We start from the raw sequence: 25,200 nt of genomic DNA, 5'->3' as shown, positions 1-25,200 counted from the left end.
TCCGGTCGTCGCTTGACAGTGGGTGAGCGGTCGGGCGCGGGGCTGACGGTGGCAGGCAGCTGCCCTGTCTGTGAGGGCTCGCTCCGCTTGTCGTGGATCTTTAGTTCTGGGTACTCTGAGATACCCCGAGCTTAGCCGTGTTGCTTTGAAAGTAAATAAAGAAGCGTTGCTGGAGCCTCCTACGGAGCCGTGTGTTTTGGCGAGGAGACGCCACCTGAGGTAGAGCTGTCAAATGCAAGTCTAAGAGTATAAATTCAGGTTATGCCAGGAGATTCGTTACAGCGAGGTTTTATGATCTGCTCTTAATTGCCTACAAGTGTGTCAAAATAGGACTTAATGGTTTAAGTTGCTGCTTGGTGTTTAGATCAAGAAGCCTGTAAGGTTGTGGAATGTTGTATTCTAATCGCTGCTGAGCTTAAAAGATGCGATTTCTTTAAAAGGGACGCTTACTTCACCTCTTGGAAGGTCTCATTGTAGTTGTCTTTGTGTTTCAGGCATAACACTCCATTCTATGTGAAACAAGAATCTGGCCAGTATGAGCTGGGCTGTGGAGGAATGGAAAGAGGGCCTGTCCCCCAGAGTTCTGCAGAAGATCCATGAGCTGGAAAGTCAAGTGGATAAGTTTAAAAAGGAGCGTCAGCAAAGGCAATACCAGCTAGAGACTTTGGAGGCAGCCTTGCAGAAACAGAAGCAGAAGGTAACCCAAAATGTTATTCTTCATGCTAAACACTGTTATAACAGTTTATTTTCTGGTAATTGTTAGGGAATGGGTTAGTGTTTTGCTTCTTCTCCCTGACTGAAAGGAAAGGTAGCACAGAATTATAAACTGTTAATCTTCATCATACTTAATACTCATCACGTTCTTCCCTCTGTTTAGTTCTTTTTAGTTGGTAATATAATTCCTGCTTCCTATCTGTTTGGCATGATTGTTCATTTCTAGTTATTTATGTGTACTTTGAGGTTTTTCTACAGCTCTTTATGATTAGGAAAATAAACATTTTATTGTTATACTCGTTAAAATCCATGATAAGGACTGGGCCTATTTTATATACCACAGCTGCACAGTTGCCAGCCTCTTCCTATTTCACCTTTCCTACAGATACCTATACTCTTAGTTTATGTTATTCCTTAGTCTTTTCCTTGTAGATACTGAGGGTTTAGGATTTGGTGTTCCTTTTAGTTTTTTGGGCTGTAATTTTACACCTCATCTAACTCTACCCTGTCAGCCTTTTAACCAGGGGACTAAAGACTGATTGGTCAGGGTCCTGCCATGCTTCAGGTCAGCAGTGACCCATTTGGTTCAATTTTGTTCTGTATTCTTTGACTACAGCTCAGAGACAGTTTACAAAGGTTGCTTGTTATTCCCTTTAGATTGTTACAACTTTCTAGAAAATCTTTAGCCTGACAATTTTCTTTGAGTTTCTTCTCATGAGTTTCCAGGAAATTGTTTCAACCATTCCAAGGAACTGCTGTGGTCCCCAAACAAAAAGAAAGGGTGCTTTAAAACTCTCAGAAGCAGCAGGTAATACAATTGTCAGTCAAAGAACAGCACTGTGCCAAATATGAAGCCCCTTGGATGTTTCTCCAGGGAGGAGAAGGACATCTTTCCTGCCAGACTCTCTCTTCAAAGCTGTGACCTTTAATAATTATTGTGCACACTTTGTGGAGTGAGCCAAGGTCTTGCGGCTGCTGAAGATAAGCTGGAAAGGGAAGTGAGATGATCAGTGAAGAATGTGGACTAATGATGATTATTAGTATTTAGGGATTGATTAATTTTTTGAAGAGCTCATATCTCATCAATAAATAAAAACTGTTAATGTCACTGAGTTGAATTTTGGAAATGTGAGTTTTGTTCATACCCAGGAATATTTAAACAATGTGTACGTTTGAGGTTTTTAGAGCTGTCAGGATTTTGAAGTGTTAGGAAGAAAATAACAGTATTGTGCTGAACCCACCACAAACATCTGAACTTTGTGTTACTAAAATAATAAATGCACCAAAGTATAGAGAGGAGCTGATAACTTCAAAAATGTCTCTGTGTTCCAACTAGGTTGAAAGTGAAAAAAATGAATCTGCAATACTCAAAAGAGAAAACCAGAGCTTGATGGAATTGTGTGATAATCTTGAGAAAACAAAGCAGAAAATTTCACATGATCTTCAAGTAAAAGAAGCTCAGGTCAACATTCAGTCAGGTCAGCTGAATTCCTGCAAGAAGGATATTGAAAGGCTAGAACAAGAACTGAAAAGGTGAGGACTTGCTGTATGTCTCTAACATATTTACAATGGTTATTTCATAATTTTTTTCCTTATGCCTCATACATGTCCTAATAGAAGCAAATAAAGAGGAAGCTGTGTTGCTCTTTCAATTTTTCTTTTTTTTTCTTTTTTTCTCTTTGATTTTTGTGAAAACTAAAGAGAGTTGAGGTATTGACTGCTGTGACAAATAATGCAACACAATTTATGGCATGTAGAAATACCAACTTTGTGTAAGGAGTTGCTGAGATCCATCAGTGAAGAATCTAGTGAGATTCAACAGGGTTGATAGGACCCCACTAATGTTCTCTGTATCTGCTGTCAAATGATGGGACAAAGAGATTGTGAGCTGAGGATATATGTGTTCCATTTATCTATTCCCAAAATTAAGTCTAGTTTGCAGAGTTCCCCCTTCCCATTATATTATTTTATGTAACTGTTCATTACAAAATATCAGTTACTGCATGTACCTCATTCTTGACCATTGTTTGTGATTTTGTATTTGTCTACCTTTTGTTTGGTACATGATCATTTGCCACTTCATCCCAACTGATGGTCCTCTGGGAGAGGAGTTCTTGGCATTGAGCTGTAAAAGAGAGGGAAAATAAAAAGGCAAATGTGGACTCATTGATGCAGTGGGCTACAGCCTGGGACTATCATCAACCTGTGCTCACTGAGCAGGACAAAAGCTCCTGTATGGCCTCTGAACTAGTTATATGTTTTCATTGGATGCCCTGGTATCTTCCAGCTCACAAAATTCCCTCAAATGGGTTGTCTGCCGTGGTATTTTGGGTAGTGATGTAAATGGAACACATGACAAATACACTGTTGACTGGAGAGTATTCCCTTGCATTTTGATGAAGTATGCATAGTTTTCTGGAAGTGTGCGGTATCAGAACATAACAACTGAAGGTTGTGTTTCCTGCCATAAGGAAGCTCACTGAAGAGTAAGAGTTTGATATTCTTAGTGCTTACAGTGTTTTGGGTGTGTTTAGCTGAACTACAGCTTCATACAGTAAGACCTCAAGGAGTTCTAACAGATTTTCTTCTACTTGGGGTTTGATTTTGTTTTTTAGCTGTGACTCCTGTGTAATTGATTAACTATGTTGAAACTCTAAATAAAATAGGTCATTTATATTTTTGTGTCGCACCACCTAAAAATTTACAATGATTGTGTCTTGACTTGATCGTTAAACTAAGTCCTTAGAAACATATAATTTATTAGTGTATGTCAGGCTCTTAAAAATAGCTAATTAACTTTGTAGTTTCCATTATTAACTTATGCTGCTGCTTTTTTCCTAAACAGATGCAAATGTGAGCTTGAGAGAAGTCAGCAAACATTGACTGCAGGAGATGTATCATTCAGTGGCACTCCACAGAAAAGTTTTACTGCTCCTTTAACACCAGCTCAAAGTAATAATGGTAAATGATCCTTTTCTTCATCCAGCACAGATAGTTGACTACAAATTCTAATTTGTAACACCCTAGGTTTCAATTTTCAAAATATTGCTGCAGATTGAACACATCACAAATATTACATTTTTTCAATGCTATATGGATGGACATGGAATAGTAATAAAATATCCTTCAGTAGACTGCAGCAATCTTTTGAATGCCTGTTCCTGGTGTCAGCTCTTCTCATATTGTGGGGGACAAATTTGTCCCTGTACCACAGGTACTTTAACTAAAATGCAGTCAATAGTTAAATGTGTTATTTATTTGGAAAGGATTTTTTTGCATAGACTGTTACTGTGCATGATAATCTACACAATCAATGCTCTATATCCATTTCAAAGCATCACTTCTGTCTTCAAATTAGTAGCATCAAAAATATTTCAAATATTTGAATGAACTGGAAAAATGACAGGAAGTTTTCTTAAGTGGAGAATTCTGTGGTCAGACATCCTTGTGCTCTTTGTGCTGGAAAACTTTGTATTCAATATTACATATGTTACTTCTTTCAGTGCTCTGAAGGAATGTTCTGTGAGTTTGGCATCTCTGTCTTACTCCAGTGGGAAATCTGAGATAATCTCTTGCTCTTGTTCCTTTTACTTTCTTTATGCATATCTGTAAAGGCGTGCAGTTAGTGGCAATGTCAAGCATTCCACTAAGCATGGCACTCCTGAAAGAGAGATAAGATTAAAACGATTAAATGATTAAAAGATTAAAGTTTACCTAACTTTATTTAAAATTGTATTCCTGGGGAGATATTTTCCTTTGAAAGCTGGATTCTTAAATTCATTAAGATAATTGAATCCTAGAACATTTTAAGTCAGAAGGGACCCATAGGGGTAAGAAAACCTGGTGGATTGGGTGAAAAACTGGTTGGACTAAGGCAGATATTCATCATGTCTTTGTAGATGCTAAGTTTGAAGAACTAGAAGAAAAATACAGGAAAAAAGTACAAGAAAATAAAGAGCTAGAGTTACAACTGAGAACCATCCAGCTTAAGGTAAGTATCTCTTAGGAATGGTTTGTGTGGTATCTAAGAAAGTAACCACTGAGTGAACTTGGAAAATGAAATGGAAAACTAGTGAAAAATATTACACATCACATAAAATATAATTTCAAAAGAAAACGAGAGAGAATTAATCTGTGTGAACTGCCATTCAGAAGTAATACTGGAGAATTCAGAAAAGCCATCCTCTTTGAATAGCAAAGGAAAGGAGGACATTAAAAATGAGAACACATCCTTCACAAACTGGAAGTCTCCTGCAAGCAAGGACAAGATAAAACAGTGTCAGTTATGCCAAGTTAAATACTATATGATAATAAAATAACCTTGAAAAATATTGTGAGTAATAATTCACACCTAGAAAATAGAAACCCATAAATCTTTCAAACATATATGAAGGAGGGACAGTGTTGGCTAATCTCTGAGAATGAGATGAATAAAATGTGAAAGCCCTCAAGGAAAAAGTCATTGCAGAAAATGTGAAATAATTTTATCTTTGATACTTACTATGTAAAGGTTTAAAAACTTTTCTATATCAGCCTTTTTTGAATCTGTAGCACAGCCTCAAATTGGAAATCAGAAGTAGTCTTAAATTAGATTGATAAAATTAATAGTAATTTTAAAAAATTCACCAGATACAGAGAATATTTTCCCATTAATTGATAGGGCACTGCAGTGTGGGACTGTTTAATCACTGTGATGTGCAATGTTGCCTTATTCTTCTCTTGACACTGGAAGGGGACAAGGATGATGACATTAGAGAAAAATACCTACAATGCTGCTTCTTGGAAATACAGTTTAGTCAGGCCAACATTTTGTCCTGGGCAAATTGTTAGAAACATGACTCGATATGTTTATTGAAGCATGTGTAGGCGTATGGAGAAAAGGTCAACATTTGCTGATAAAGGCAAATCATGCCTCATATTTCAGACCTTTTGGGGGTTTTCTTTTAAGAACAAATCAGAAAATGCATAAGTCAAGTGCAATTCAGTGTAATATTGTTGGATATACACTGATGAAAGGGAAATAATTGGATAAAGGGAGTTCTTGCAAATTTAAAGATTCAGTGCAGAGTGGCAAAAAATGGTCCATTTTTACTGGAGAATGGTCAACAGAGGAGTCTGAAAAGGCTTAGTAAAGAGACCTGTGCTATTCAGCATATTGATTAGTGTTCTGGAAAAAGAGTTAAATAATAGGGTTGAAGGCCACACAGTATTTTGTAACACTTGCAATAATTAAGATGGTAAGTAAAATTCAGCTTAAAAAAGAATAGTGAAATAATACATCAGGAAAACATACTTTGAAAAAGGTATACCTTTGGACTTCTAGTCTATGATTCCAGGAAGCATTTGTTTGTCATTGTGGCTAGTTCTGGGTTCAAACTTATGTCTGAGAAGCTATGAATTTAAATGGCATATAGGGGAAATGATTACTGGATGCATGATTAGTTTTCTTTTCTTCTTTGTTAACAAGTTATTTTACAGGATTTGACACAGCATTCTGGGCAATGTAATATAGATTTTTGGTCTTGGCACAGCTGTTGCTAGATAACAGCATATTCTCTGGTTTGACTGAGAAGTCACACTGGATATTACATGGTTTAGGGATTTAGTTTAAGAAAAAGTAATTCAAATGAGCTGCATTTAAAAATCCAGTTAAAAAAGCAATAGGGGCTTTATTGTTTGCAGTTTTGTTTGTTTGGGGGGTTTTTCACTTAAGAAAGAAGAAAAGAATTAATTTTTTTGCTCTGTTGAATTTTTCTGTGGGGAAATATTGAAAACTTGTACCTGAAGATTTTATTATAGCAATTTTGGAATACTCTGTTTGTAAGTTTAAATAATTAAATGTGTTTTGAATTTACCTGTGGTTCTCCAGTAGAACTAAATGTTGGTCAAATATCAGATATGTTAATCTAGACTGCTCTATTTTTTTTTTTTGCAACTTACTTGTCTTCATTTGCCTGCAAAAATGTAGGCTTTGATTTTAAAAAATGTTTGAGTTTAAAAACTCCTCTTTAAAATCACAAAAATTTATGTATGTTACTTATACAGATACACAGGTCAAAATTCTTTTTTGATATCCTGGTTTGTATTTACAAGTAGCAGCTATGCTTGGAATCTTGGGCTGAAGTTATTTAATTTACGTAGCATAAAAAATAATGACATGTATTAGGGCTTTGCACTGGTGGGTGCTGCGACGTTAGAGCTATGTGGAATGATGATGACCTATTAGCTATTAATGTTAAATTAGCTATTTTGTTTTATGTTGGATAAAGAACTGTGTAAAGGTACATCCTTTTCTTTTTTTGGACACAGAAAATAAACCAGCCTCATCCTCAAAGCTCTTTGAGTCACAGAGAGATTGCCCGGCATCATGCTTCCTCATCTGTGTTTTCATGGCAACAGGAAAAGACACCTAGAAATCCAGAAACACCTGCAAGGGGAAGTTCTGCAGTATCCTCCTTTCCTTGGGATAAAGAAACAAATTCAAGTATTCTATCAGAGAAGAATGAGTTTGACAACAGCTTTGCTGAGAACTCAAATTCCTCCCTCATGATCCAGCTAAGGGCACAGAACCAAGGTATCTGATGCATTTCTTTAAGACCCAGAGGCAGCCTCCTTTATAGTTTCATGAAAGCTGGTGTGCAGATAAAAGCAGACTATTGGAATTAGTGCTTTAGCAAGGAAAAGAGAAAGATACTTGCTGTTGCCTTTGGCAGCTGGCCCTGTTGGCTGCTGGTGTATTTTCAGTGATCAGCCATACACAGAGATCACCTACAAGCTGTAGTATCTTTTGCACAAGGGGTATAGGAATTAGAATGGAGCAGTTTGTATTTTTGGGCTGAGTAGGGGACATTTTCTAAAAGGAAAAATGCCTCTTTCCATTAATCCCATTGCTCCTGGAGCAATCTTCTTAAAAAACCTAAAAAAACTCTTCAGGATTTCATTGCATCTCGCTGTTTAATTTAATTATATTTATTCCTTATTTTTCTATACTGTTGATACTTTTGACTGAGCAAGAATGTCTTTAAACTTTGATTGAACATGCTTAGTGCATAACTGAGTTGGTCCATGATGGATGTCACTGGAAGCACAACATGAAGTACAATCAAAACCCAAGATATGGTCATATATTGCCCATAGTGACATGAAAAAATAATCATTCCTGATACCTGATAGTTTTAAGAAAGGAAATAGCTGTTTTGTTGTGGATTTGTTGCACATTCACTTGAGCCTGCTATTTGTACCCTTTGGACAGCTTTTCCACTGTTTTATGAGTCCTCAAGCTCTCCAAACTCTTCATTCAAATACCTCATATACAGCTTCAATTTTGGTGGCTTTTTCAGCTTGGAAGCCATACAAATTCAGAATCAGGAAGACAGGACTTCTTTCAACAAAAAACCCACAAAGCCAGATAATATTATTTCTATTATTTCTGGATAATACTTCCTGTAGCTGACTTATATTTTCTACTGTGAATTGTGTTTCTACTGTGTTGTGGTTTTTGGAAGATAAACTCTTACTGATGTATACTGTGAGAATATTAGTTTGTCTACTTTTATGTGTATGCAGTTTTGAGACAGGAAAAAGATTAAAATACAAAATGGGACATTTACAGTTACCAAAAAGTTGAAAAGTCTTTTGGAAGCACAGTTGTGCTAAGGAAATGCTTGTAGTGGATATACTTATTAAAAAAAAAGTCATCGTTATTTCAAGTGACATGTTTCTGCATGTTTAAAAACAGTAACAAAACAAACAAACAAAAAAAAAGCCAGCAAGAGGAACAAATTGTCTTTGCCTTTGCAGTACTTGTTCCTGAGCTTTCATGTTTGTGTTCTTTCTCATGAGGTAGGAATTACTGATTTACAATCAACTGTCTTTCAGTCTTGATAGTTTTTGTTATTGATGTCTCAGTAGGAGACAGTTAAAACTTATCTTAACTTGCTGAAAATTGTACAGGGTGTCTGCCTGTGCCAGGAAATTGGGTTGTTATCAAACATTTTAAATAGGAAGTGGAAGTGTGTTGGAAGAAGTACCTTCCAAAGCATAAAGTATCCTTAATCTTTACTGTTTTTTAAATTCAGAACTAAATTCCATTATTAAAGACCTAGAACACCAATTGCAAGCTCAAGAAAAACTGAAGAGGTCCCATATGAATAAACATCAAGAGACTGAACTGGAGCTGGACAAATTGAAGTTGGAATTAACAGAGAAGGATAAAATTCTAAACAAAACCAGAGATAAACTGACTCAAACAAGCACACTACTTGATCAAGCTACCACTCAGGTAAAATGTTGTCTCACACATCTTCTGACTGTCCTTACAATTCTTTGTCACTATTCCTATGTGTCAATTTGCAGCCATTTAGTAAGAACCAAGGCTCTCAGATTAAGTTTCTCGAGAGTTTACTGAAGATCAAGCTTTGAGAAGTATATGCTAGTTTGATATGTATTATGTGTAAAAACATTAATACATGTAAGCAGTTGCCCATTTTCTCAAAGGTTCTTACACCACCTGAAGAAATAATTTTCATACTCTGGTAAGATGGACTCAAATTCTGAAAAATATATCCTGATCAAGTTGCATAGAGCAACAATGACATCTGGTGGCAAGTTTTGACCTGAAAAAGACTGTCGTATCTTTGGCTGAAAATCAGAATTTGCTGCTTATACTGCAGGATGTTGTGGGGGCATAGTCCTTGTATTGTAAATTGCTTGTTTTAAATAATGTCTAGGTAAAAATGCAATGCAAGATTGAGACCATATGCAAATTTTAAATGGGATTTCACAGCCTAATCCTAGGGAGTTTGAATTCATAGTAAAAATCAAGAGAATAGTACACTTGCTTAGTCAAGAATTTACAGAGTGTATGTGAGTAATACACATAAAAATCTGAAATGGTTCAGGTTTTTGCTTGTAGTCATGTGCAAAAGGAGAATGCCAGTGCTTAAGGTAATTTAAATTGCAGAAGGTAATAAGTAAGTGTTTTCCTTGATTAATCAAGTTGCATTACCTTCCTAAAGTCCCTTTTCACAACACGTAACAAATTTGAAATTAGTGCACTGATGTAATAATTCCTTGAATCTTCATATTTTCATCTGTATTTTAATTTTTTTTTCTCCACTAGTGATTCATCTACAGTATAGGGAAAAAGATGTTTTTGTGTGTCTTCTCTGGGTAGAAAAATTACCTGTGTTTGTCAGCAAGTTTCTGCATGCTACTTAAGTATATTGGTGAGCTAACATTTCCCACAACTCCTGTATTGGCCCTTAAAAATAAACCTTTGCATGTAAACCTTGATCACTCTGCCTTCTCAGAGAGACAGCAACATTTGCCTGTTGATAATTCTGTGAGGAACTAGTTTAGGGGAAGTCTTGGCTGGGTAAGGGAAAATCAAACCCCTGACATAGTCCCTTGACTTCATAAAGTCACTGTCATCATGGTGAGTTTGTGGGAAGACATAGCTGACCCAGTCTGACAGCTCAGTTTCTCTGAAAAGGGCTTAATTTTAATTTATTTGATTCCAAAAATGACTTGATTCAACTTCCTAAAGATTAGGGTATTATGTATTTAATTTTCCCTTGTTATTTTTCTGTGGGTTTAAGAGAGTGGGATTGTTTTACTAAACAATCAAAGGGATTAAAAGCAGCCCAAGGGAAGGGGCAAGGTTGTGCATGTAGAAACATGCCTGGGGAAGAACAAGGAGAAGTGGGACTTGCCACCATGGGAATTGATGTGCAGCCCATCCTTTAGGTGCAGTGCATCTTGTCCCAGAAGGTTCCTTTGGTCCTGCCATCTGAAGGTGACTCCTTTCTCTTCTGTTTCTTCTTTCTTGCCCTGGAATTGGATCTCTGCCTGCCCACTCTGGACTTTAAAAATAGAACTGTATTGAGATTTTAGATTTAGTTTGTGCCTTGTAGCCTGGATTTAATCCTGGCAACCTCCCTTGTACACTTCTCTGTCACTGGTACTATTCCCAGACCTCAAGCCCAGCACCTCTGTGTTTTCAAGTATTTTCATTCCTTGTGAGATCTGCAGCCTTTCTGCAATCACCTTTCCATGTGGTCTTACGGAAGTTCACAATCTCTGCAGTCTCTGCCTAATATCTGATATCACAATGCAACTACCTGCTTCTTATTTTCTTAATTCTTACTGTTTCATTTACTCAGTAAACAGCTCTTGTTGTCGAAGAAAGAGTCCCATTCACCCTTTGCCATTTTTTCTTACTCTCTAGGGAAAATAAAGTATGTATTTGGCATTAACAGATTTGGTCTGGAATAAAGTTAACATTTTTTTGTTCAGGAAGTTAGGTGAACAATGCTTCACTCTCTTGGGTGACATAATATTGACATAATCAACTGAGTTAAATAACAAGTTAATGTGGAGGTGAACCTAGACATAGCTTGCTGATTTTTTTAAAGTTTAAATTGAAAAAAATACTGTTATTATAAGCTAAGATAGTTGCTTCTTTTTTCTGTCCAAATCAACTTGCTGAATCACTCTGAAATTTGGTGGAATATCCACTTATTTTCAGTCTAAACATGTAGTTGCTTAGCAGTTAGCAGTGGTTCTTTAGTTGGTAGCAACCTGTGGTACTGAAAATGCCATCTATCAAAAAATCTATCTGTCAAAAACATTGGTTTTCTTATTATTCTAAATATATATAAAGATATGTTATCTTGTATATCATCTAAAGATGTATTTATTATTGTGTGTGCGTACAGTCATGTATACACATTTAATACATATATATTAAAGTATATATACTCTTTCTATACATACACACACATTTCTCACTAACATAAGGAAGAAGGAATGAGTTTTGTAATTTGGATTGCTAAGAATTTATATGGTACCAGCTGAAGTTACTGTGGTTATATGAATGCTCGAACAACTGTAGTAGCTGACAGCAGTGAACTTTTTGTGTGAGAACTTATCTATTTAAATGAAACATCACTTGCACCTTTAATACTTATGATTGATAACTAAATTATTATAGGTCCAAATGTTGGAGCAAAAGGTGAAGCGATTGTCAGAAGAACTGAATTGCCAGAGACAAAATGCTGAGAGCACTCGTCAGTCTTTGGAACAGAAAATAAAGGCCAAGGAAAAAGAATACCAACAGGTAAGACAAGGAGAACTTTTTAACTTTGACTTCTTGAGGAGATGAAATCACTTGGCTTATGTTGTGTATCTGATTTTCTGTTAGTTGCAATCAGATTTGATAGAGAGGTAAAAGTTGCAAAGGCAATTGAAAAAATGGAAAGCAAACATTGCAATAGTGGGGATAGTATTCACTGGAAAATAGAGGACATGTTTGAGAGATAGAATGAGATGCAAATCCATGAGAAACCAGGCTCCATTTTTCATAAAATTATGTATATGTGAGCTCAAACTTAGTAACCAACTCAATTATTTCTGTGGAATTTGAATTAATTTTGCCTTTATTTCACACAGAAGAAAATAATTTCTTTAGTATTTTATCTCTATTATTCTAATTTTGGTTCGTGCTCATAAGGTGTTAATATAGTCAATTAACATAAGTGTCTTTAATTTCCTTCATGCCGGCTCTTGCAGAGAGAAGAATAGCACTATGCCTGGAATTTTTCTGTAATGAAGTTATATTTGGTATTAACAGCATTAATACTGATTTGGATTAGGACTAAACTCTTTGTGTTTTTCTTTTTAAGCTTAATAAAGTAATCAGTGTTAGGAAATCCAAGACACAGATTCAGAAGTGATAGTGCTATTTCAGATGGGCATTTTAAGGTGGCTTTAGGGATTGAATATAAGGGCATTGCCCTGAGGAAGACTGCTTGTTATGTCAAATGTTTAACCTGAAACCTTTTCTCTAAGGTATGTCCAGACAGATAAAATAATTGACAGAGAAGTGCTGGTGGGGTAGCCAATAAACAGTGCTGCTACCAGCACTCTTGAGTGAAAAAGTGATTTTATAAAGTCTGTTAGTCAAGATGCTACCTCAGGATCTCAAATTGATACTGAACCTTGTCTAGAAGTAGTAAATTGGGACAATTGATCTTTGCATTTGAATAGTTGTAGCATCACTGTATTAATCAAAAGATGGGTTGAAGGCCTATGAACCTTCTGTCCTGGTTTTTCCTTTTTTTAGTTAGCTAAATAAACACCTTCATAAGATTAATATCTTAGCCCACATACTGCCGTTCTAAATTGTTCAGCAAGGCCATTAATTGAGAAGAATTCTTTTTTCTGCAGTGGTTAGGATTTGTGAGCTGCTACAGGTTCTTAAAATGTTTGTTTAATGTTTATTTATAATATTAGTCTGTCAAGTCCTATTTAAAGGCTCTGTGTTGCATCTTCTTGCAACAAAATTTGTGCAGTATTGTGGAATAAACCTAACATGTTGTATGGTAAGTAATAGCAGAGATGAACTTGTCTGTTTGTACTGTAATGTAATTCTAATGTGAAATTTACCTTTAGTATGAAAATTTTTAACACTATTACTTTCATAACTTTTGGATTCAATTTTTTTCCCTTTCTGTGACAGGAATGTTACAGTAATTAAGTTCTTAAGCAGATGACATACATTGGATTAATGTCATTCATGCCTACGTGACGTTTGCCTCATGAATTAAAGCTGTGTTTAAACTGTTTGCTGTGTAAGACAAGTGTCCCTGAGCAGGGAGTACCTGCTGATAAAAATCATTTGTTATTTCTGTAGTAATCAAAATAGAGACTTATTGTGGTCATGTATTTATTTCTTTGCTTCTCTGCCACTGTTTTCTAGGAACTGTCTTGTCAGCAGCGCGCTTTGCAAACACTGGATCAGCAGTGCAACCAGATAAGAAACAAACTGAATCAGGAGCTACAGCAAGCCAAAAATGACTTCAATGTTCTGCAGGCAGAATTTGACAAAGTAGGCTTTTTTTAGCATTAAAATCCACCACTAGAGTGGCATTTAGTTGTCTCAACAGCACTGCCTTACTTATACATAAAGCAAAAAAATAATTAATGTGACATCTTGATGTTTTTACAGTATGTATTGGGTGTTCTGTATTTATCATTTCTTACTGAAATACTATGTATTTAAATGTGACCTATAGGCTTTTAAAAGTTCGTGGCTAGTCTACTTCTCACAGGGAAGAAGATATAAATGCAGGCAGTGCAAGTAAAATAAATCTGAGAAAGGAGCAGCTAAGGCTGATCACTAGACACTTTAAGTAAAAAGAAAAAAAAACCCAAACAAAAAAACCACCATGCAGAGGTGTAGTGTGATGAGAGGGCTACTGACCGACATGTCGTTGCCCTTTGGAAAAACAGATCCATTTTCATATTCCCTAGCCATGCACTCCTCATGCGGTCCTGGAGAGAGCTGATAGAAGAGATAAAAAAGCAAAGAAAATATTACATTTAAATTAGCATATGTGTCTACAGAACCAAGTGTTTGCTATCAGTTTAACTCCCTGAACTGGTTCTCCGCAAACTCAGATGAGTGTCATGGCTTGTGTAAGGAAGATCAGTATGAAGGAGCTCTTCCACAGCTTTGGCAGCAGCTACCTATTAAAACACTTCAGTTGTCACAAACCCCCAATTTTCAGTAGTTTAAAAAGCAGCACAAGCCTCAGGAGTGGGTGAACAGAAAAGATCCAAAATCCTCCAAACACCCTTGAGAGCATTTCTCAAGGAGCAGAGTTAACTGATTTTCTAAAAAGGGCCGCAAGTTCTTGAAAGTTGTATTGAGAAGCCCCATTTGCAGGCATCCTAAACTGAAACATCATTTATAAAACTGCCAACAGATTTCTTGCAGGCTTGTTTTATTTTAGTAGCATAGCTGTGGGGCTACATTCAGTCAAAAGCTTTTACTGGAGGTTTCTTTATTATATGCATATTCTTTTGTATAGGCTTACTGAAAAATTGATTAAATTGAGAGGACAGTAAGTGCCTTTTCCTTCCTTCTCAAAGAAAGATAATTTACTTGATGACCTTGGAATAGATCTCTTTTTTTTTGACTCACTAGTGTCATTTCCTTCCTTTTTAATCTGGAGTGGTTTAGAACTCTTTCAAAACAGTTAAAACCAGTTCATTTTTTAAAAAAATCCGTGTCAACAGAGCAGTAATTGCAGTTATGATCCTAACTTTGATTCCCATAGCTTAGCAAAAAGCCAATTGTATTTCAATCTCATTTCTATCCTACAGATATCATTATGGTGATGTAGTTGCAAGTTGGATGAATTAATCTTGTTTCAGACAGTCTAGAGATGTATGTATTTTAGAGACATCCCATCTTTTTGGTCAGAAGCAAAGGAGTGGAAAGGCGATAAGCAACTTTTCTCTAAACACCAATAAAGCAACCCTTGGGTTCAGGGTGAGATAAAAGAATGTAGTTTCATTTTGTAACAGAATATTGAGTTCAGGAATTGGAGTTTAAAAAAAGAAGTCATTCCTGTGATTACAACCTTGGTTTTCCAGGTAATGGCAGCAAAACAATGCTTGGAACATGACACCGGTGATCTCACCCAGAAACTGTGCAGAGCAGAGCAGACTTTATCAGCAGCCCAGGCTAAGGAAGCTGACCTGACAAGAAGCTTTCAGGTGAGAAATGCTGAGGAGTATTTGGCAGAATTAATACCATAAATCAGCAATTTGTAAACACTTAATACTCTGGAGCATTTGCACACAGTTGTGTTTTTCCCCATAAGCAATCTTTAAATAAGTTTATGGACTATCTTAATAACTCATCCTAGTTGTAACAAAAAATGAGGCCTCTCCTAGTATCATGGAAATCAGTGCAGTTTCTGGAGTTAGGTGTGTGGTTAGGATTCATTGCTGTAATCCTGGTGATATGATTCTAGTTCATGTTGAACTTTTAAAAAAATAAATTGTGTTTCAAGAGATTCTTGCTTTTGGTTCTGAAATAAAAGTCAAATAGTAAATGCGTGTTTGATTTTGAAAGTAAATTCTAGAATCATTGACTGCTGCTTTGATTCATACTATTAAACACAGTGACTTTGTACAAATACTATTTCCTCTTTTAAAAAAAATGCATCTCTCTTAGAATAAGACAGTCCAATAAATATGCAATATTGGGAAAACTTTCTCCCAAATGAAGGTAAATTCAGAGAAGTTTCTGTATGCTCCACACATGCAGAAACTTTTTCACTTTAAAGTCTCCTCTGTCTTCTCAGTTGCATTGTTTTGCTTTGGTGGCAACCAGAACAGCTACACTTGAAATTGTTCCAGTTTTGCCACTGGAGACCTTTCAATGCAAATTTTATCCTTTATTTGGAGAATCAGCAGTAAGTAGGAAAACCAGCTGGATACCTATGTAATCCATGTTGCAGTTTGGTTTTGTTAAGCACTCTCATTTTGCTTGTTACCAGTTGTCATCAGCAGATATAAAATAACCTGGCACAGTCTCTGCCAAAAAATTACCTTTAAAATTCTCTGCAAAAGTCTAAAGTAAAATAGTGGGTTTTGTTCAGATTGTCACAAACATTTGTAGGGGTTTAGTGTACTGTGAAAATTTAGGTAGGTTCTTGCTGGTAGATTGCAATGTCTGAGAACATTCCCAGCTAATTGGAATGTGACTGTTGCTGGAACAGCACTTTGCATGGTTTTGGCCCAGCTGACTGGCTCTCTCTCATACATTGACTTGTTGAACAAGTCCAGAGGAGGCCACCAAGGGCATGATCAGGTGAATGGAGCACCTCTCCTATGAGGAAAGGCTGAGAGAATTGGGTTTGTTCAGTCTGGAGAAAAAAAGGCTTTGGGGTGACCTAATTGTGGTTTTCCAGTTTCTGAAGGGAGCCTATAAAAAAGATGGAGAGAGACCATTTACAAGGGCATGTAGTGACAGGACAAGGGGAAATTATTTCAAACTAACAGAGGGTGAGTTTGTATTAGACACTAGGAAAAAATTCTGTACCCAGTCTAGCAAGGGAGGTCCCTGCCCATGTCGGGGAGGTTGGAACTAGATGACTTTTAAGGTCCTTTCCAACCCAATGTATAATTCTATGGATTTTGGGAATGTTTGCACCAAATTGAAATAATTGGACCTTTTAGCCATTTTAATTCCTTAAACTTGTTGTTCTTTCCATAGATCACCCTAGATTTTGTAATGAATGGCTTAGTTTAATTCTTGTACTTGCATTGCAGCTTTGAATGCAAGGGGTTTAGGTGCTTGGACTTCTTGGAAAATTTATTAAGATTGCTAGAAAGCTTATTAATTAAATTTATATGTGACTGGATTTTTTTATATCAAGTGTGGGTAGAGAAGGCTGTGAGTAGAAGGGAAGGCAACTGTTAGTGACAGTGACAGTTTTAATCATGTTCTGAGTGTAATTTATTTATGTTGTTGCAAAAACAACCCTGCCACGCCAGCAAGCTTTTAATTTTTTCCATTCAGACCTTTCCATTTCTTGAGCTTGGCTTTTGTGAATCCTATGCCCATCTGCTAGTAGTAAATGGATGAATAATTGACAGTCTGTTTCCATTTGGGCCATGCCAGTTCCGTGGCATCTGTTGTCCAGAGCGCAGGAGTTTGGAGAACGAGGATGTGTCTCTTTAAAAGAACTTGAATTTGGTTTCCTGGGTGCAATGTAGTTACACAGTGTGTTCTGTTTGCTTGTTTGGAGTTTTTAAAAATCAATTTATTTGAAAGAAAGTGCTGTTAATTGCAAAACAACCATCTGAAAGTGTAGGCACTTCTAAATATAAATTGACCAATGCTGCCATGTTGTTGACGTTCAGTGGAGAGAGAACTTGTCTCTACATGAGATGGCAGGTGAAATCTGGTCTACACATTTCATGTTAATTTTGATGCCATTGCAGGGATTTGTTTACTGAGCTGCTTTGGGAAAGTAGCCTGACTTCATCAGCTCAGATTTTGTAGAATCTGTCCTGTCCCATCTCTTTCTGTGAAATCATGTGGAGCTGTTTGTTCTATGCTAACAGGGAGCACTCTGACTGCATCAACTGGCAGCATCTCTCTGATGCTGTCAATTCACTAAGAATAAAAATTCAGCTTATGTTTCCAAGCAGTGCTCAGGAACCCAGGCATAGATTCCCAAAGTCTTAACAGGATCTAATGGAATATCTTTACTTTGATTTAAATTAACTGAGTCCATTGATCTCCTTATCAATTTACATGAAATATGGCCTTATTTGGTTTTGGTTTAGGAAGTGAAGCAGGAGAAAAATCTTCTCAATTGTCAACTTGAAGAGAAATTGCAAGAGATCCACCAGCTTGAGGAAGAACTAAATATGATCAAGCAATCTCTAAAACAAAGCCAAAATTTTGGGGAAGAAATGAAAAGTGAGTTATGATATTAAATTTACAGAACTGTTTCTGGGTGTTTCCTGCAATGCTGTAAGTTTAATTGTGAATTAAGTAAAAAGTTTCTGCTGGGGAACATGATTAGTGTTGTTTAAGAACCTTGAGTTTGTTGTCAATGAAAATGAGTTTTTTGTCTGTGAACATGTATGGTTCCTGAAGAGATGCTGTTTTGAAAAGAATCAAAGTGTACGGAATTTATCAGCAAATTTGTTTTCACAGAAGCTCTTTTAAATAGAAAACTTCTATTTAGCAGTTCCTTTATGGAAAGCTGACTGTATGTAGTGCCTGATAGCCTAAAATAATATAAACATCCTTCATCCAGTGATACATCTTGAGTGATGCTTTGCAGTAGAATGAGAATTGAAAATAGTAAAAGTAAATAGTATCACCTCATCTAGAAAGTTATCAGAAGACTTGCCAGTATTGACTGACAAAGATTTGATGTTATTTTCTTCTACAGATAAGAATGCTGTTCTGGAAGTGGAGCTGAAGTTACTGGAAGAGCAACTTAAAAGGCAAGAGAGCTCACTTTCACTGGAGAACCTGAAAATAGCTTTAGCTGACATGGAAAAGCAACAAGAGTCTACTCGAGATCTCCTTAAGGAAAAAGATAATCACATTAAAGAACAGGACTGTAAAATAAGTAAGATGGAGGGAGAATCAGAAGCTTTGCAGAGACTTCTTGGATTAAAGCAGAAAGAATGTGAAGAATTGCAAAAAGAAGCTACTGTTTTTTCTCAATGGAAAAATGAAACTGATAATCTTATAAATAAACTTAAGTCTGAAAAGGAAGGTATGCTGGCTCATATTAATGACTTGGAGGGTTCCCTTCAAAGTCAGCAAAGCAAAAATCATGAGCATAGTGAGAAACTTAGAATGATGCAAACCGAAAATGACAGGAAATCCACAGAGATTAGAGAGCTGAAAGATATGCTGGAATGTAAAAGTGCAGAATTAGAAGAACAAAAGAAAGCTTTTGATGAATTTAAGCAGAAAGCAGAATGTTCTGATAAAAAGTATTGCAAAGAGATAGAAAATATGTCCTGTAAAATATTCCAGCTCACCAACCAAGTTGCTGAAGTAGAAGAAAAGTTACAATTGGCAGCAAGTCAAGGACTGCAAAGGGAGAAGTGCTATCATGACCTGCTTGGTGAATATGAAAAAATCTGTTGTCTTGTAAAAGCAAAAGATACTTCAGAAATGACAGAAGATGGAGAAGTTAAAAGCAGACAGGATAAGACTCCTTTAGAGAATTTGCAATTTGCAGCAACTAACTCCAGCACTGGAGTGCTGGATCATGGATGTGCAGGAGCTCTTCTAGAAGTGGGAAAAACTAAGGATCTGGTCAATTTACAAGAGCAGATCTCTCTTCTTGAGAGCTCTTTAGCAGCTCAAAAGAAGATGAATTCAAATCAGCAGCAGCAGTATGAAGACTTACTGCAAACAAAGAGTGAAACAGAACAAAGGTTATTTGCAGTAGAAGAGAGATACACAAGCTTCATGACAGAAGCTGAGCAGCACATCAGTAATTTGCAAGCAGATATTTCAGCACGTCAGGAATTAGTTGAAAAAACTTCCGCTATTCTTGAGGAAAAGGACATGCAACTGCAAACTTTGAATGAAAGATTAGAAAACCAAGAAGTTGAGCTTCAGGATTTAAAGATCAATAATAAATTGCTTGAGGAGTCACTAAGACAGCTGAAGCTCATGTCTGAAACATGGGATTCAGAGAAGAAGGACATGACTTCAATGATTTGCTCATACAGTAAGAAAATTGGTAAACTTACTGAAGAAAATACAGCCCTTAGGGATTTAAGCAGTGCTTTAAAGCAAGAACAAATAACTTTACTGGAGGCAAATAAAAATATTTATGATAGTTTAAAGGAAAGAGAAGAAATCATTTCAGATATGTCTGGAAAACATGAGGAGGAAAGACAGCGTATTCAATCAAGAACAGAAGAAATCAAAACAGAGCTGGAAGTTTTGCAGGCAAAATATAAATCAGTAGAAGAAGAAAATGGAAAAATTATGAACATGCTAAGAGAGCAGACAATTGAATTAGATGAAAAAAAAGCAAAATTAGAACAAGAGAAACAGGTACTTAGTGAGAACAAAGATATGTTACATAAACTGATAGCCTCAGAAGAAATAAAAAAGAACTTGGTTCATGAACTTCAGCAACTGCAGTCAGAATTTTCCAACATCCAACATGTGCCTTCTGTGGAGCTTGACTGTTTAAGCCAGGAAAGGTTAAATGTCAGCACAAGACAAAACACGATGCAAGAGAAATGTGGCTTTGTATTTCAAGAAAAGGAGCAATTGGGGAAGGAACCACCCATGAAAAATGAACCTCTAATGTGTAATGTTAATTGTGAGCAACAACTCTGTTCAGAACAGTTGAGAAAGTCTATGGAAGAAAAAGACATTGAGCTGAATAAATACCAGGTTAAATTTGAGCTTCTTCAGATGGATTTTGAGGATAGCGAAATCTCTCTAAAGAACTGCAGGTTAGAAGTGATGCAGCTGGAGGCAGCTTTAAAAGGCATGGAAGTAGAACTTGAGAAAAGTGTGAGAGAGAAAGAGAAACTGCAGCAAGAACTACTGTCTTTTAAAGAACTGAAAACTGCAGATTCTTCACTTACAGTGTTAGAGGAAGATGGCCACTCATTGGAGTATAATTACAGTGACATTTCCCAGGATTGTGGCAAAAGAGGAATAGATGAAAGTCCTTCATCAGTGTTGCTGGCATCCTCTTTGCAGGTAACAATAAACCAGCTGAGTGAGCTTGAGAAAATGTATGAGAGGTTGCAGAATGAAAACACTGCATTGGCCTCTGGATTGAAAGATGCTAAAACCAATGGTAGCACAAGTATTAATAAAGAGGAAGAGGCGACAGATGATATAATGATTGCAGATAGCAATTTAAAAGCTGAGAAAGCTGCTCTTCCTGATGAACTTATGGATCAAAGTGATAACAGTGATCTGAGAATGTGTTCTGATGATAAGGAAGTGTCCTTCAGACTTAAAGAATGCAGTTCTTCTGACTATGAAGATTTAAAATTGTCCAGCAAAGAAGTTAAAGTACACTTTGCAGAAGTAAGAGAGAAACTTTTGACTTTCCAGAATGAACACCTAAAATTATATGAACAGCACAGTAGTATGAGCTCAAAGATATGTGAGCTGCAGTCTTGTATTGAAATACTGAAAGTGGAAAATTCTTCACTGTCGACAAGTCAGAGCAGTGCTCATGTAGATTCTGTGCAGGAGTCACTGTCATCCAGCCAAGATGACATCCTGCCTAAATTGGATGAAACTAAGGCCACAGATTCTTCCTCAGACCTTTCTGTAAATCCCTGTTTATTAGAACTAAGTGAGGTGGTTGATTCTCACAACAGTGGTTCATGCAAATGGACAGAGGAAATTAATCAGACAGACAGTTCTATAGAAGTAATTTCAGAGGATGCAACAGAAGTTTTGGTTGAAAAGCGTCATAATGATCACAATTTGGATTCTGTTAGAGAGCTCAGGAGTATTACTCCAGGAAAATCTAACCTTGAAAATAGAATTGAAGAACTTCAGATGCTCTGTCAGACATATGAGAAGTCCATCAAGGTGCTTGAAGATCAGTTTCATGTTCAAGAGAATATGAAAAATGAGGAAATACAAGAGCTGAAGGAAATTATACTTTCTGAAAGGAAAGAAATAGATCATCTTAAACAGCAAAATCTATCTGAAAAGGAAGAATGGCAGCAGAAGCTAAATAATGTGACTATGGAGATGGAGTGCAAACTGGCAGCAGAAAGAAAACAAACTGAAAATCTCTCTTTGGAGCTGGAAGCAGCAAGACTCCAGCTACAGGTCCTTGATTTAAGTTCTCATTCACTGCTATGCACAGATATCGAAAATGTAAGTAATTGCTGTCATGCAAATGAGTTTTATTTAAATCCTTTGATTATGGTCGCCCAGATATATTTTTTTTAACTGCAAAAATTGTATTTAAAATTGTGCCTCACAGAAGCAGTATTATTTTTTTGGAGAAAGAAGAAAAATAATCCATACTTGAGCAGTAATCTTTGTCCTTTTAGTACTGCTAATAATAATTCACTTTGTCATGTAGACACCTATTTTCCCAAAATACAGAAGGATGTGGTGTCTTTGCACGTAGTCTTCCAGCAAATTTATCTAAAATGTCTCCCTCAATAGCTTTAAAACCTTTTTGGCCAAAGATGTGTGTAGAAACAAGTGTCAGATGTTTCTGTAAGAAAGGAGACTGTGAAGCAGGGAGAGGTATCTATTTATTTTGCATAAAAGCAGGAGCTTTACTAGTTTAAGAAAAGTTTTAAAACTTAAGTTGTTTTTTCTTATATGTATTCTTTCCCCCTTTTTTTTTTTTTTTTGTTTTTAATCGATTGATGCTTATCCCTTCCAGAATATAGAACAAGAAAACAATACTCCTTATAAATTAAGAGTGCCTGTTGAAAACTCAGCTCTGAAAAACAATAATCTTAAAATAATCCCCATCGAGAAAATGGCTTCAGGAGATGCCTTTGTGTGTGAAAATGAAACTGAGACTGTGGAAGCAAGATTAATGGAAGATTACACTGAGAAAATTTCTGGAGAACATGAGTGTAAAAATATGTCAGGAAAAATAACCAGCCCCTCAGACCATGCCGGTGCATTGTCATTTTCCAGTAGCGGGGTTTTGAGTGCTGGCTATTTCTGTGAAAATCAAATAACCACTGAAATGCTTCAAGAAGAGGCAAAACAACAGACTGCTGAAAATTTGAAGCTGATCTATGAGATAGAAAAAGAGCAAAGCCATGTAGATTTGAAAATAAGAGTTGAGCAATCAAACTTGGAAATGAACTCCCAGGAGGCACAAATAATTTCAAATAGCTCAGCTTTTGCAGGACTGGAGGAAGCTACTGTAGCTGTTAAGGAAGAAAACTGTGGCATAAATGAAAAACACAGATCCGTTTCTGTCAATAAGCAGGAATTATCTTTTCGTGTAGTCTCATCAGAAAAAGAACCTGAGAACCTCAAGTCTGAGCTGGAGATATGTAAAGTTAGATTACTTAATGCAGCAGACATGTTTGATGATGTAGAAATGACCAAGAGAGCTGGTCAGGAACAATTTCTTGCAGCTGAAAATGGATGGGGGAGTCCAAAATCTGAGCGAGTTAATATTGACAACCGTGCCTTGTTCATAGAGCCTGACATTGAAATGCTCCAGGCAAAATGTCAGCAATTGGAAAGGGAGAGGGAAGTTAATCTGAAAACTATTTCTAGCTTTCAAGAGCACCTTGTTTCAGTCACAGCTGAAAGAAACTATATTGGCCAAGAGCTGAGTATTTTGTCTGAAAGCAAAAAAGAGCTGGATCAGAAGTATGAAAAGCTACAAGAGAAATTAAAACAATTAGAGTTAACTAAAATGGATTCTACTGAATTCATTAGAAGGTTAGAGGATGAAATGAGGACACAAGCAAATCTGCTTGAGGCTGCAAAATCTGATGCAAATCAATTATCCAATGAAAAAGACAGTCTTCTTCAGAAGCTGCAAAGTTTAGAAAATGATGCTGTATCTTTCACCATAGAAAAAGAAAAACTCCAGAATGAAGCCGCAGATTCAAAGAAAGAAAAAGAGCTGATTGCAAGAGAGTTGGGAACGATGCAGCATAAATTAGGTTCATCTGAAATTGAAAATTCAAAGCTTTCCAAATCTTTGGAAGGCTTGTTAATGGAAAAAGGAGAACTTGCTACAAGACTCAGCGCAGCACAGAAAGAAGCAGACCAATTGAGATGTGGAATTGAGAAGCTGAAAGTAAAAATTGAGTCTGATGAGAAGAAAAAACGTCACATTGCTGAAAAGCTGAGAGACAATGAGCGGAAAGCTGACTCTCTTCAGGATAAAATAGAGAGGCTTGAAAGGGAATTGGAGATGTCAGAGAAAAATCTAGAAGATACAGTTATTGAATTGGAGACTGCCAAAGCAGAGGCAGAAACATTAGCAACAGAGATGGAAGAGACAACTGAAAAGCTGAAGTGTTCCAACTTACAAATTGATGTCCTCACCTCACAAAAAGAGTGTTTGGCTAAAGATTTAAAAGAAATGCAAGAAAGATTCCATGAACTAGAGTCTTCAAATTTGACTACAGCAAAACAATTGCAAGAAAAGGAGGAAGAAAAGATACAAATCAAAGACGAGCTTGAAAATACTGTGGCATTGCTGAGATCTGAGCTCAAAGATATGAGTGAAAAGTTAGAGTTTTCATGCAGGGAGGAAGCAGATGCTAGAGCAAAAGAACAAGTCCTGATTGATCAGGTGGCTCGTCTTGAGCAAGATAAAATAATGCTGTTACAGCAATGTCAGGAAATAAAAAATGAAAACATCAAATTGGATCAAGCAAGGGAAGTACTTGTTCAAGAATTGATAGATTGTAAACAAAAACTTGATGAAAAGGTGCAGGAAAATGGTGCTCTTGAAAAGCAGATGAAAGAAACAGAAGCACTCTCTTTGCAGCTGACTCACATGCAGCATGAACTTGAATGCTGGCACCAGGAAAAAGAGAGGCTGCAGAACTTGATTGCTGAGTTGAAGCTGAAGGAGCAACGTTTTTCTGATGGTGAAACCTCTCCAGATATCCTGAATGTTCTAAAAATGTCTTATAAGGACCTTGAGAAGGAGCTGGAATCTACACTTTTTGAAAAGAACACTCTATGTAAAAAGGTAATATCATTTCCATTAGGGCAGAGTTCCGTTTGTAGGTGGAAGGATAAAGTGTCCTCTGGGTTTACCACTTCCTTAATAGATTAAATCCTAAAATAATTTTAACCTCAAACTTTTGCAGGAAACATCCTATTTTTAAAATTATGTTTTCCATACAATCATAAATTTTCATTGAAGTTACAGAGCTGGAAAGCGGGGCATTGTTTTGCATAGAATGAATGAGAAGCTAGCTTGAAAGTAGAAGTTTAAGCAATCAAATAAGGCAGGATAGTTTCCTCTTTCTTGTGGAAGTAAAGGAGGAAGAACAAATTGGTATTGGGTGACTGAGTTTTCACATCAAGAATAAATACTTTGGAAGATCCAAAGAAAGTGAAATAACAATAGTGCACTTGCCATGTGAAAACATCATTACCCTGTTGTGACTCTTGCTTGAAACTTGTCCAACTATGGG

General features: G+C 36.5%; 1 protein-coding gene across 3 annotated transcripts in view; it reads left to right on the top strand.

Moving 5' to 3' along the window:
• Window positions 1-25,200, top strand: part of CENPF (centromere protein F) — a 47,819-nt gene that overhangs the window by 12,782 nt on the left and 9,837 nt on the right. The window contains exons 1-13 of one of the 3 annotated variants that reach the window (XM_031060971.1): window positions 1-22; window positions 495-697; window positions 2,051-2,247; window positions 3,560-3,675; window positions 4,614-4,705; window positions 7,024-7,288; window positions 8,793-8,995; window positions 11,708-11,833; window positions 13,475-13,603; window positions 15,157-15,279; window positions 17,866-18,001; window positions 18,483-21,928; window positions 22,452-24,749. In XM_031060971.1, the coding sequence (XP_030916831.1) occupies window positions 536-697; window positions 2,051-2,247; window positions 3,560-3,675; window positions 4,614-4,705; window positions 7,024-7,288; window positions 8,793-8,995; window positions 11,708-11,833; window positions 13,475-13,603; window positions 15,157-15,279; window positions 17,866-18,001; window positions 18,483-21,928; window positions 22,452-24,749 (7,293 nt within the window). In that variant the 5' untranslated portion in view covers window positions 1-22; window positions 495-535. Of the gene's footprint in view, window positions 23-150; window positions 220-494; window positions 698-2,050; window positions 2,248-3,559; window positions 3,676-4,613; window positions 4,706-7,023; window positions 7,289-8,792; window positions 8,996-11,707; window positions 11,834-13,474; window positions 13,604-15,156; window positions 15,280-17,865; window positions 18,002-18,482; window positions 21,929-22,451; window positions 24,750-25,200 lie in introns of those variants that run through there. The other 2 variants (XM_031060979.1, XM_031060974.1) reach the window with 2 other exon arrangements.

The sequence above is a fragment of the Geospiza fortis genome, unplaced genomic scaffold (assembly GCF_000277835.1).
Source record: "Geospiza fortis unplaced genomic scaffold, GeoFor_1.0 scaffold41, whole genome shotgun sequence".
NCBI lineage: Eukaryota > Metazoa > Chordata > Aves > Passeriformes > Thraupidae > Geospiza > Geospiza fortis.
The sequence above is the reverse complement of the archived record's forward strand: the minus strand, read 5'-3'. Positions and strand labels throughout refer to the sequence as shown.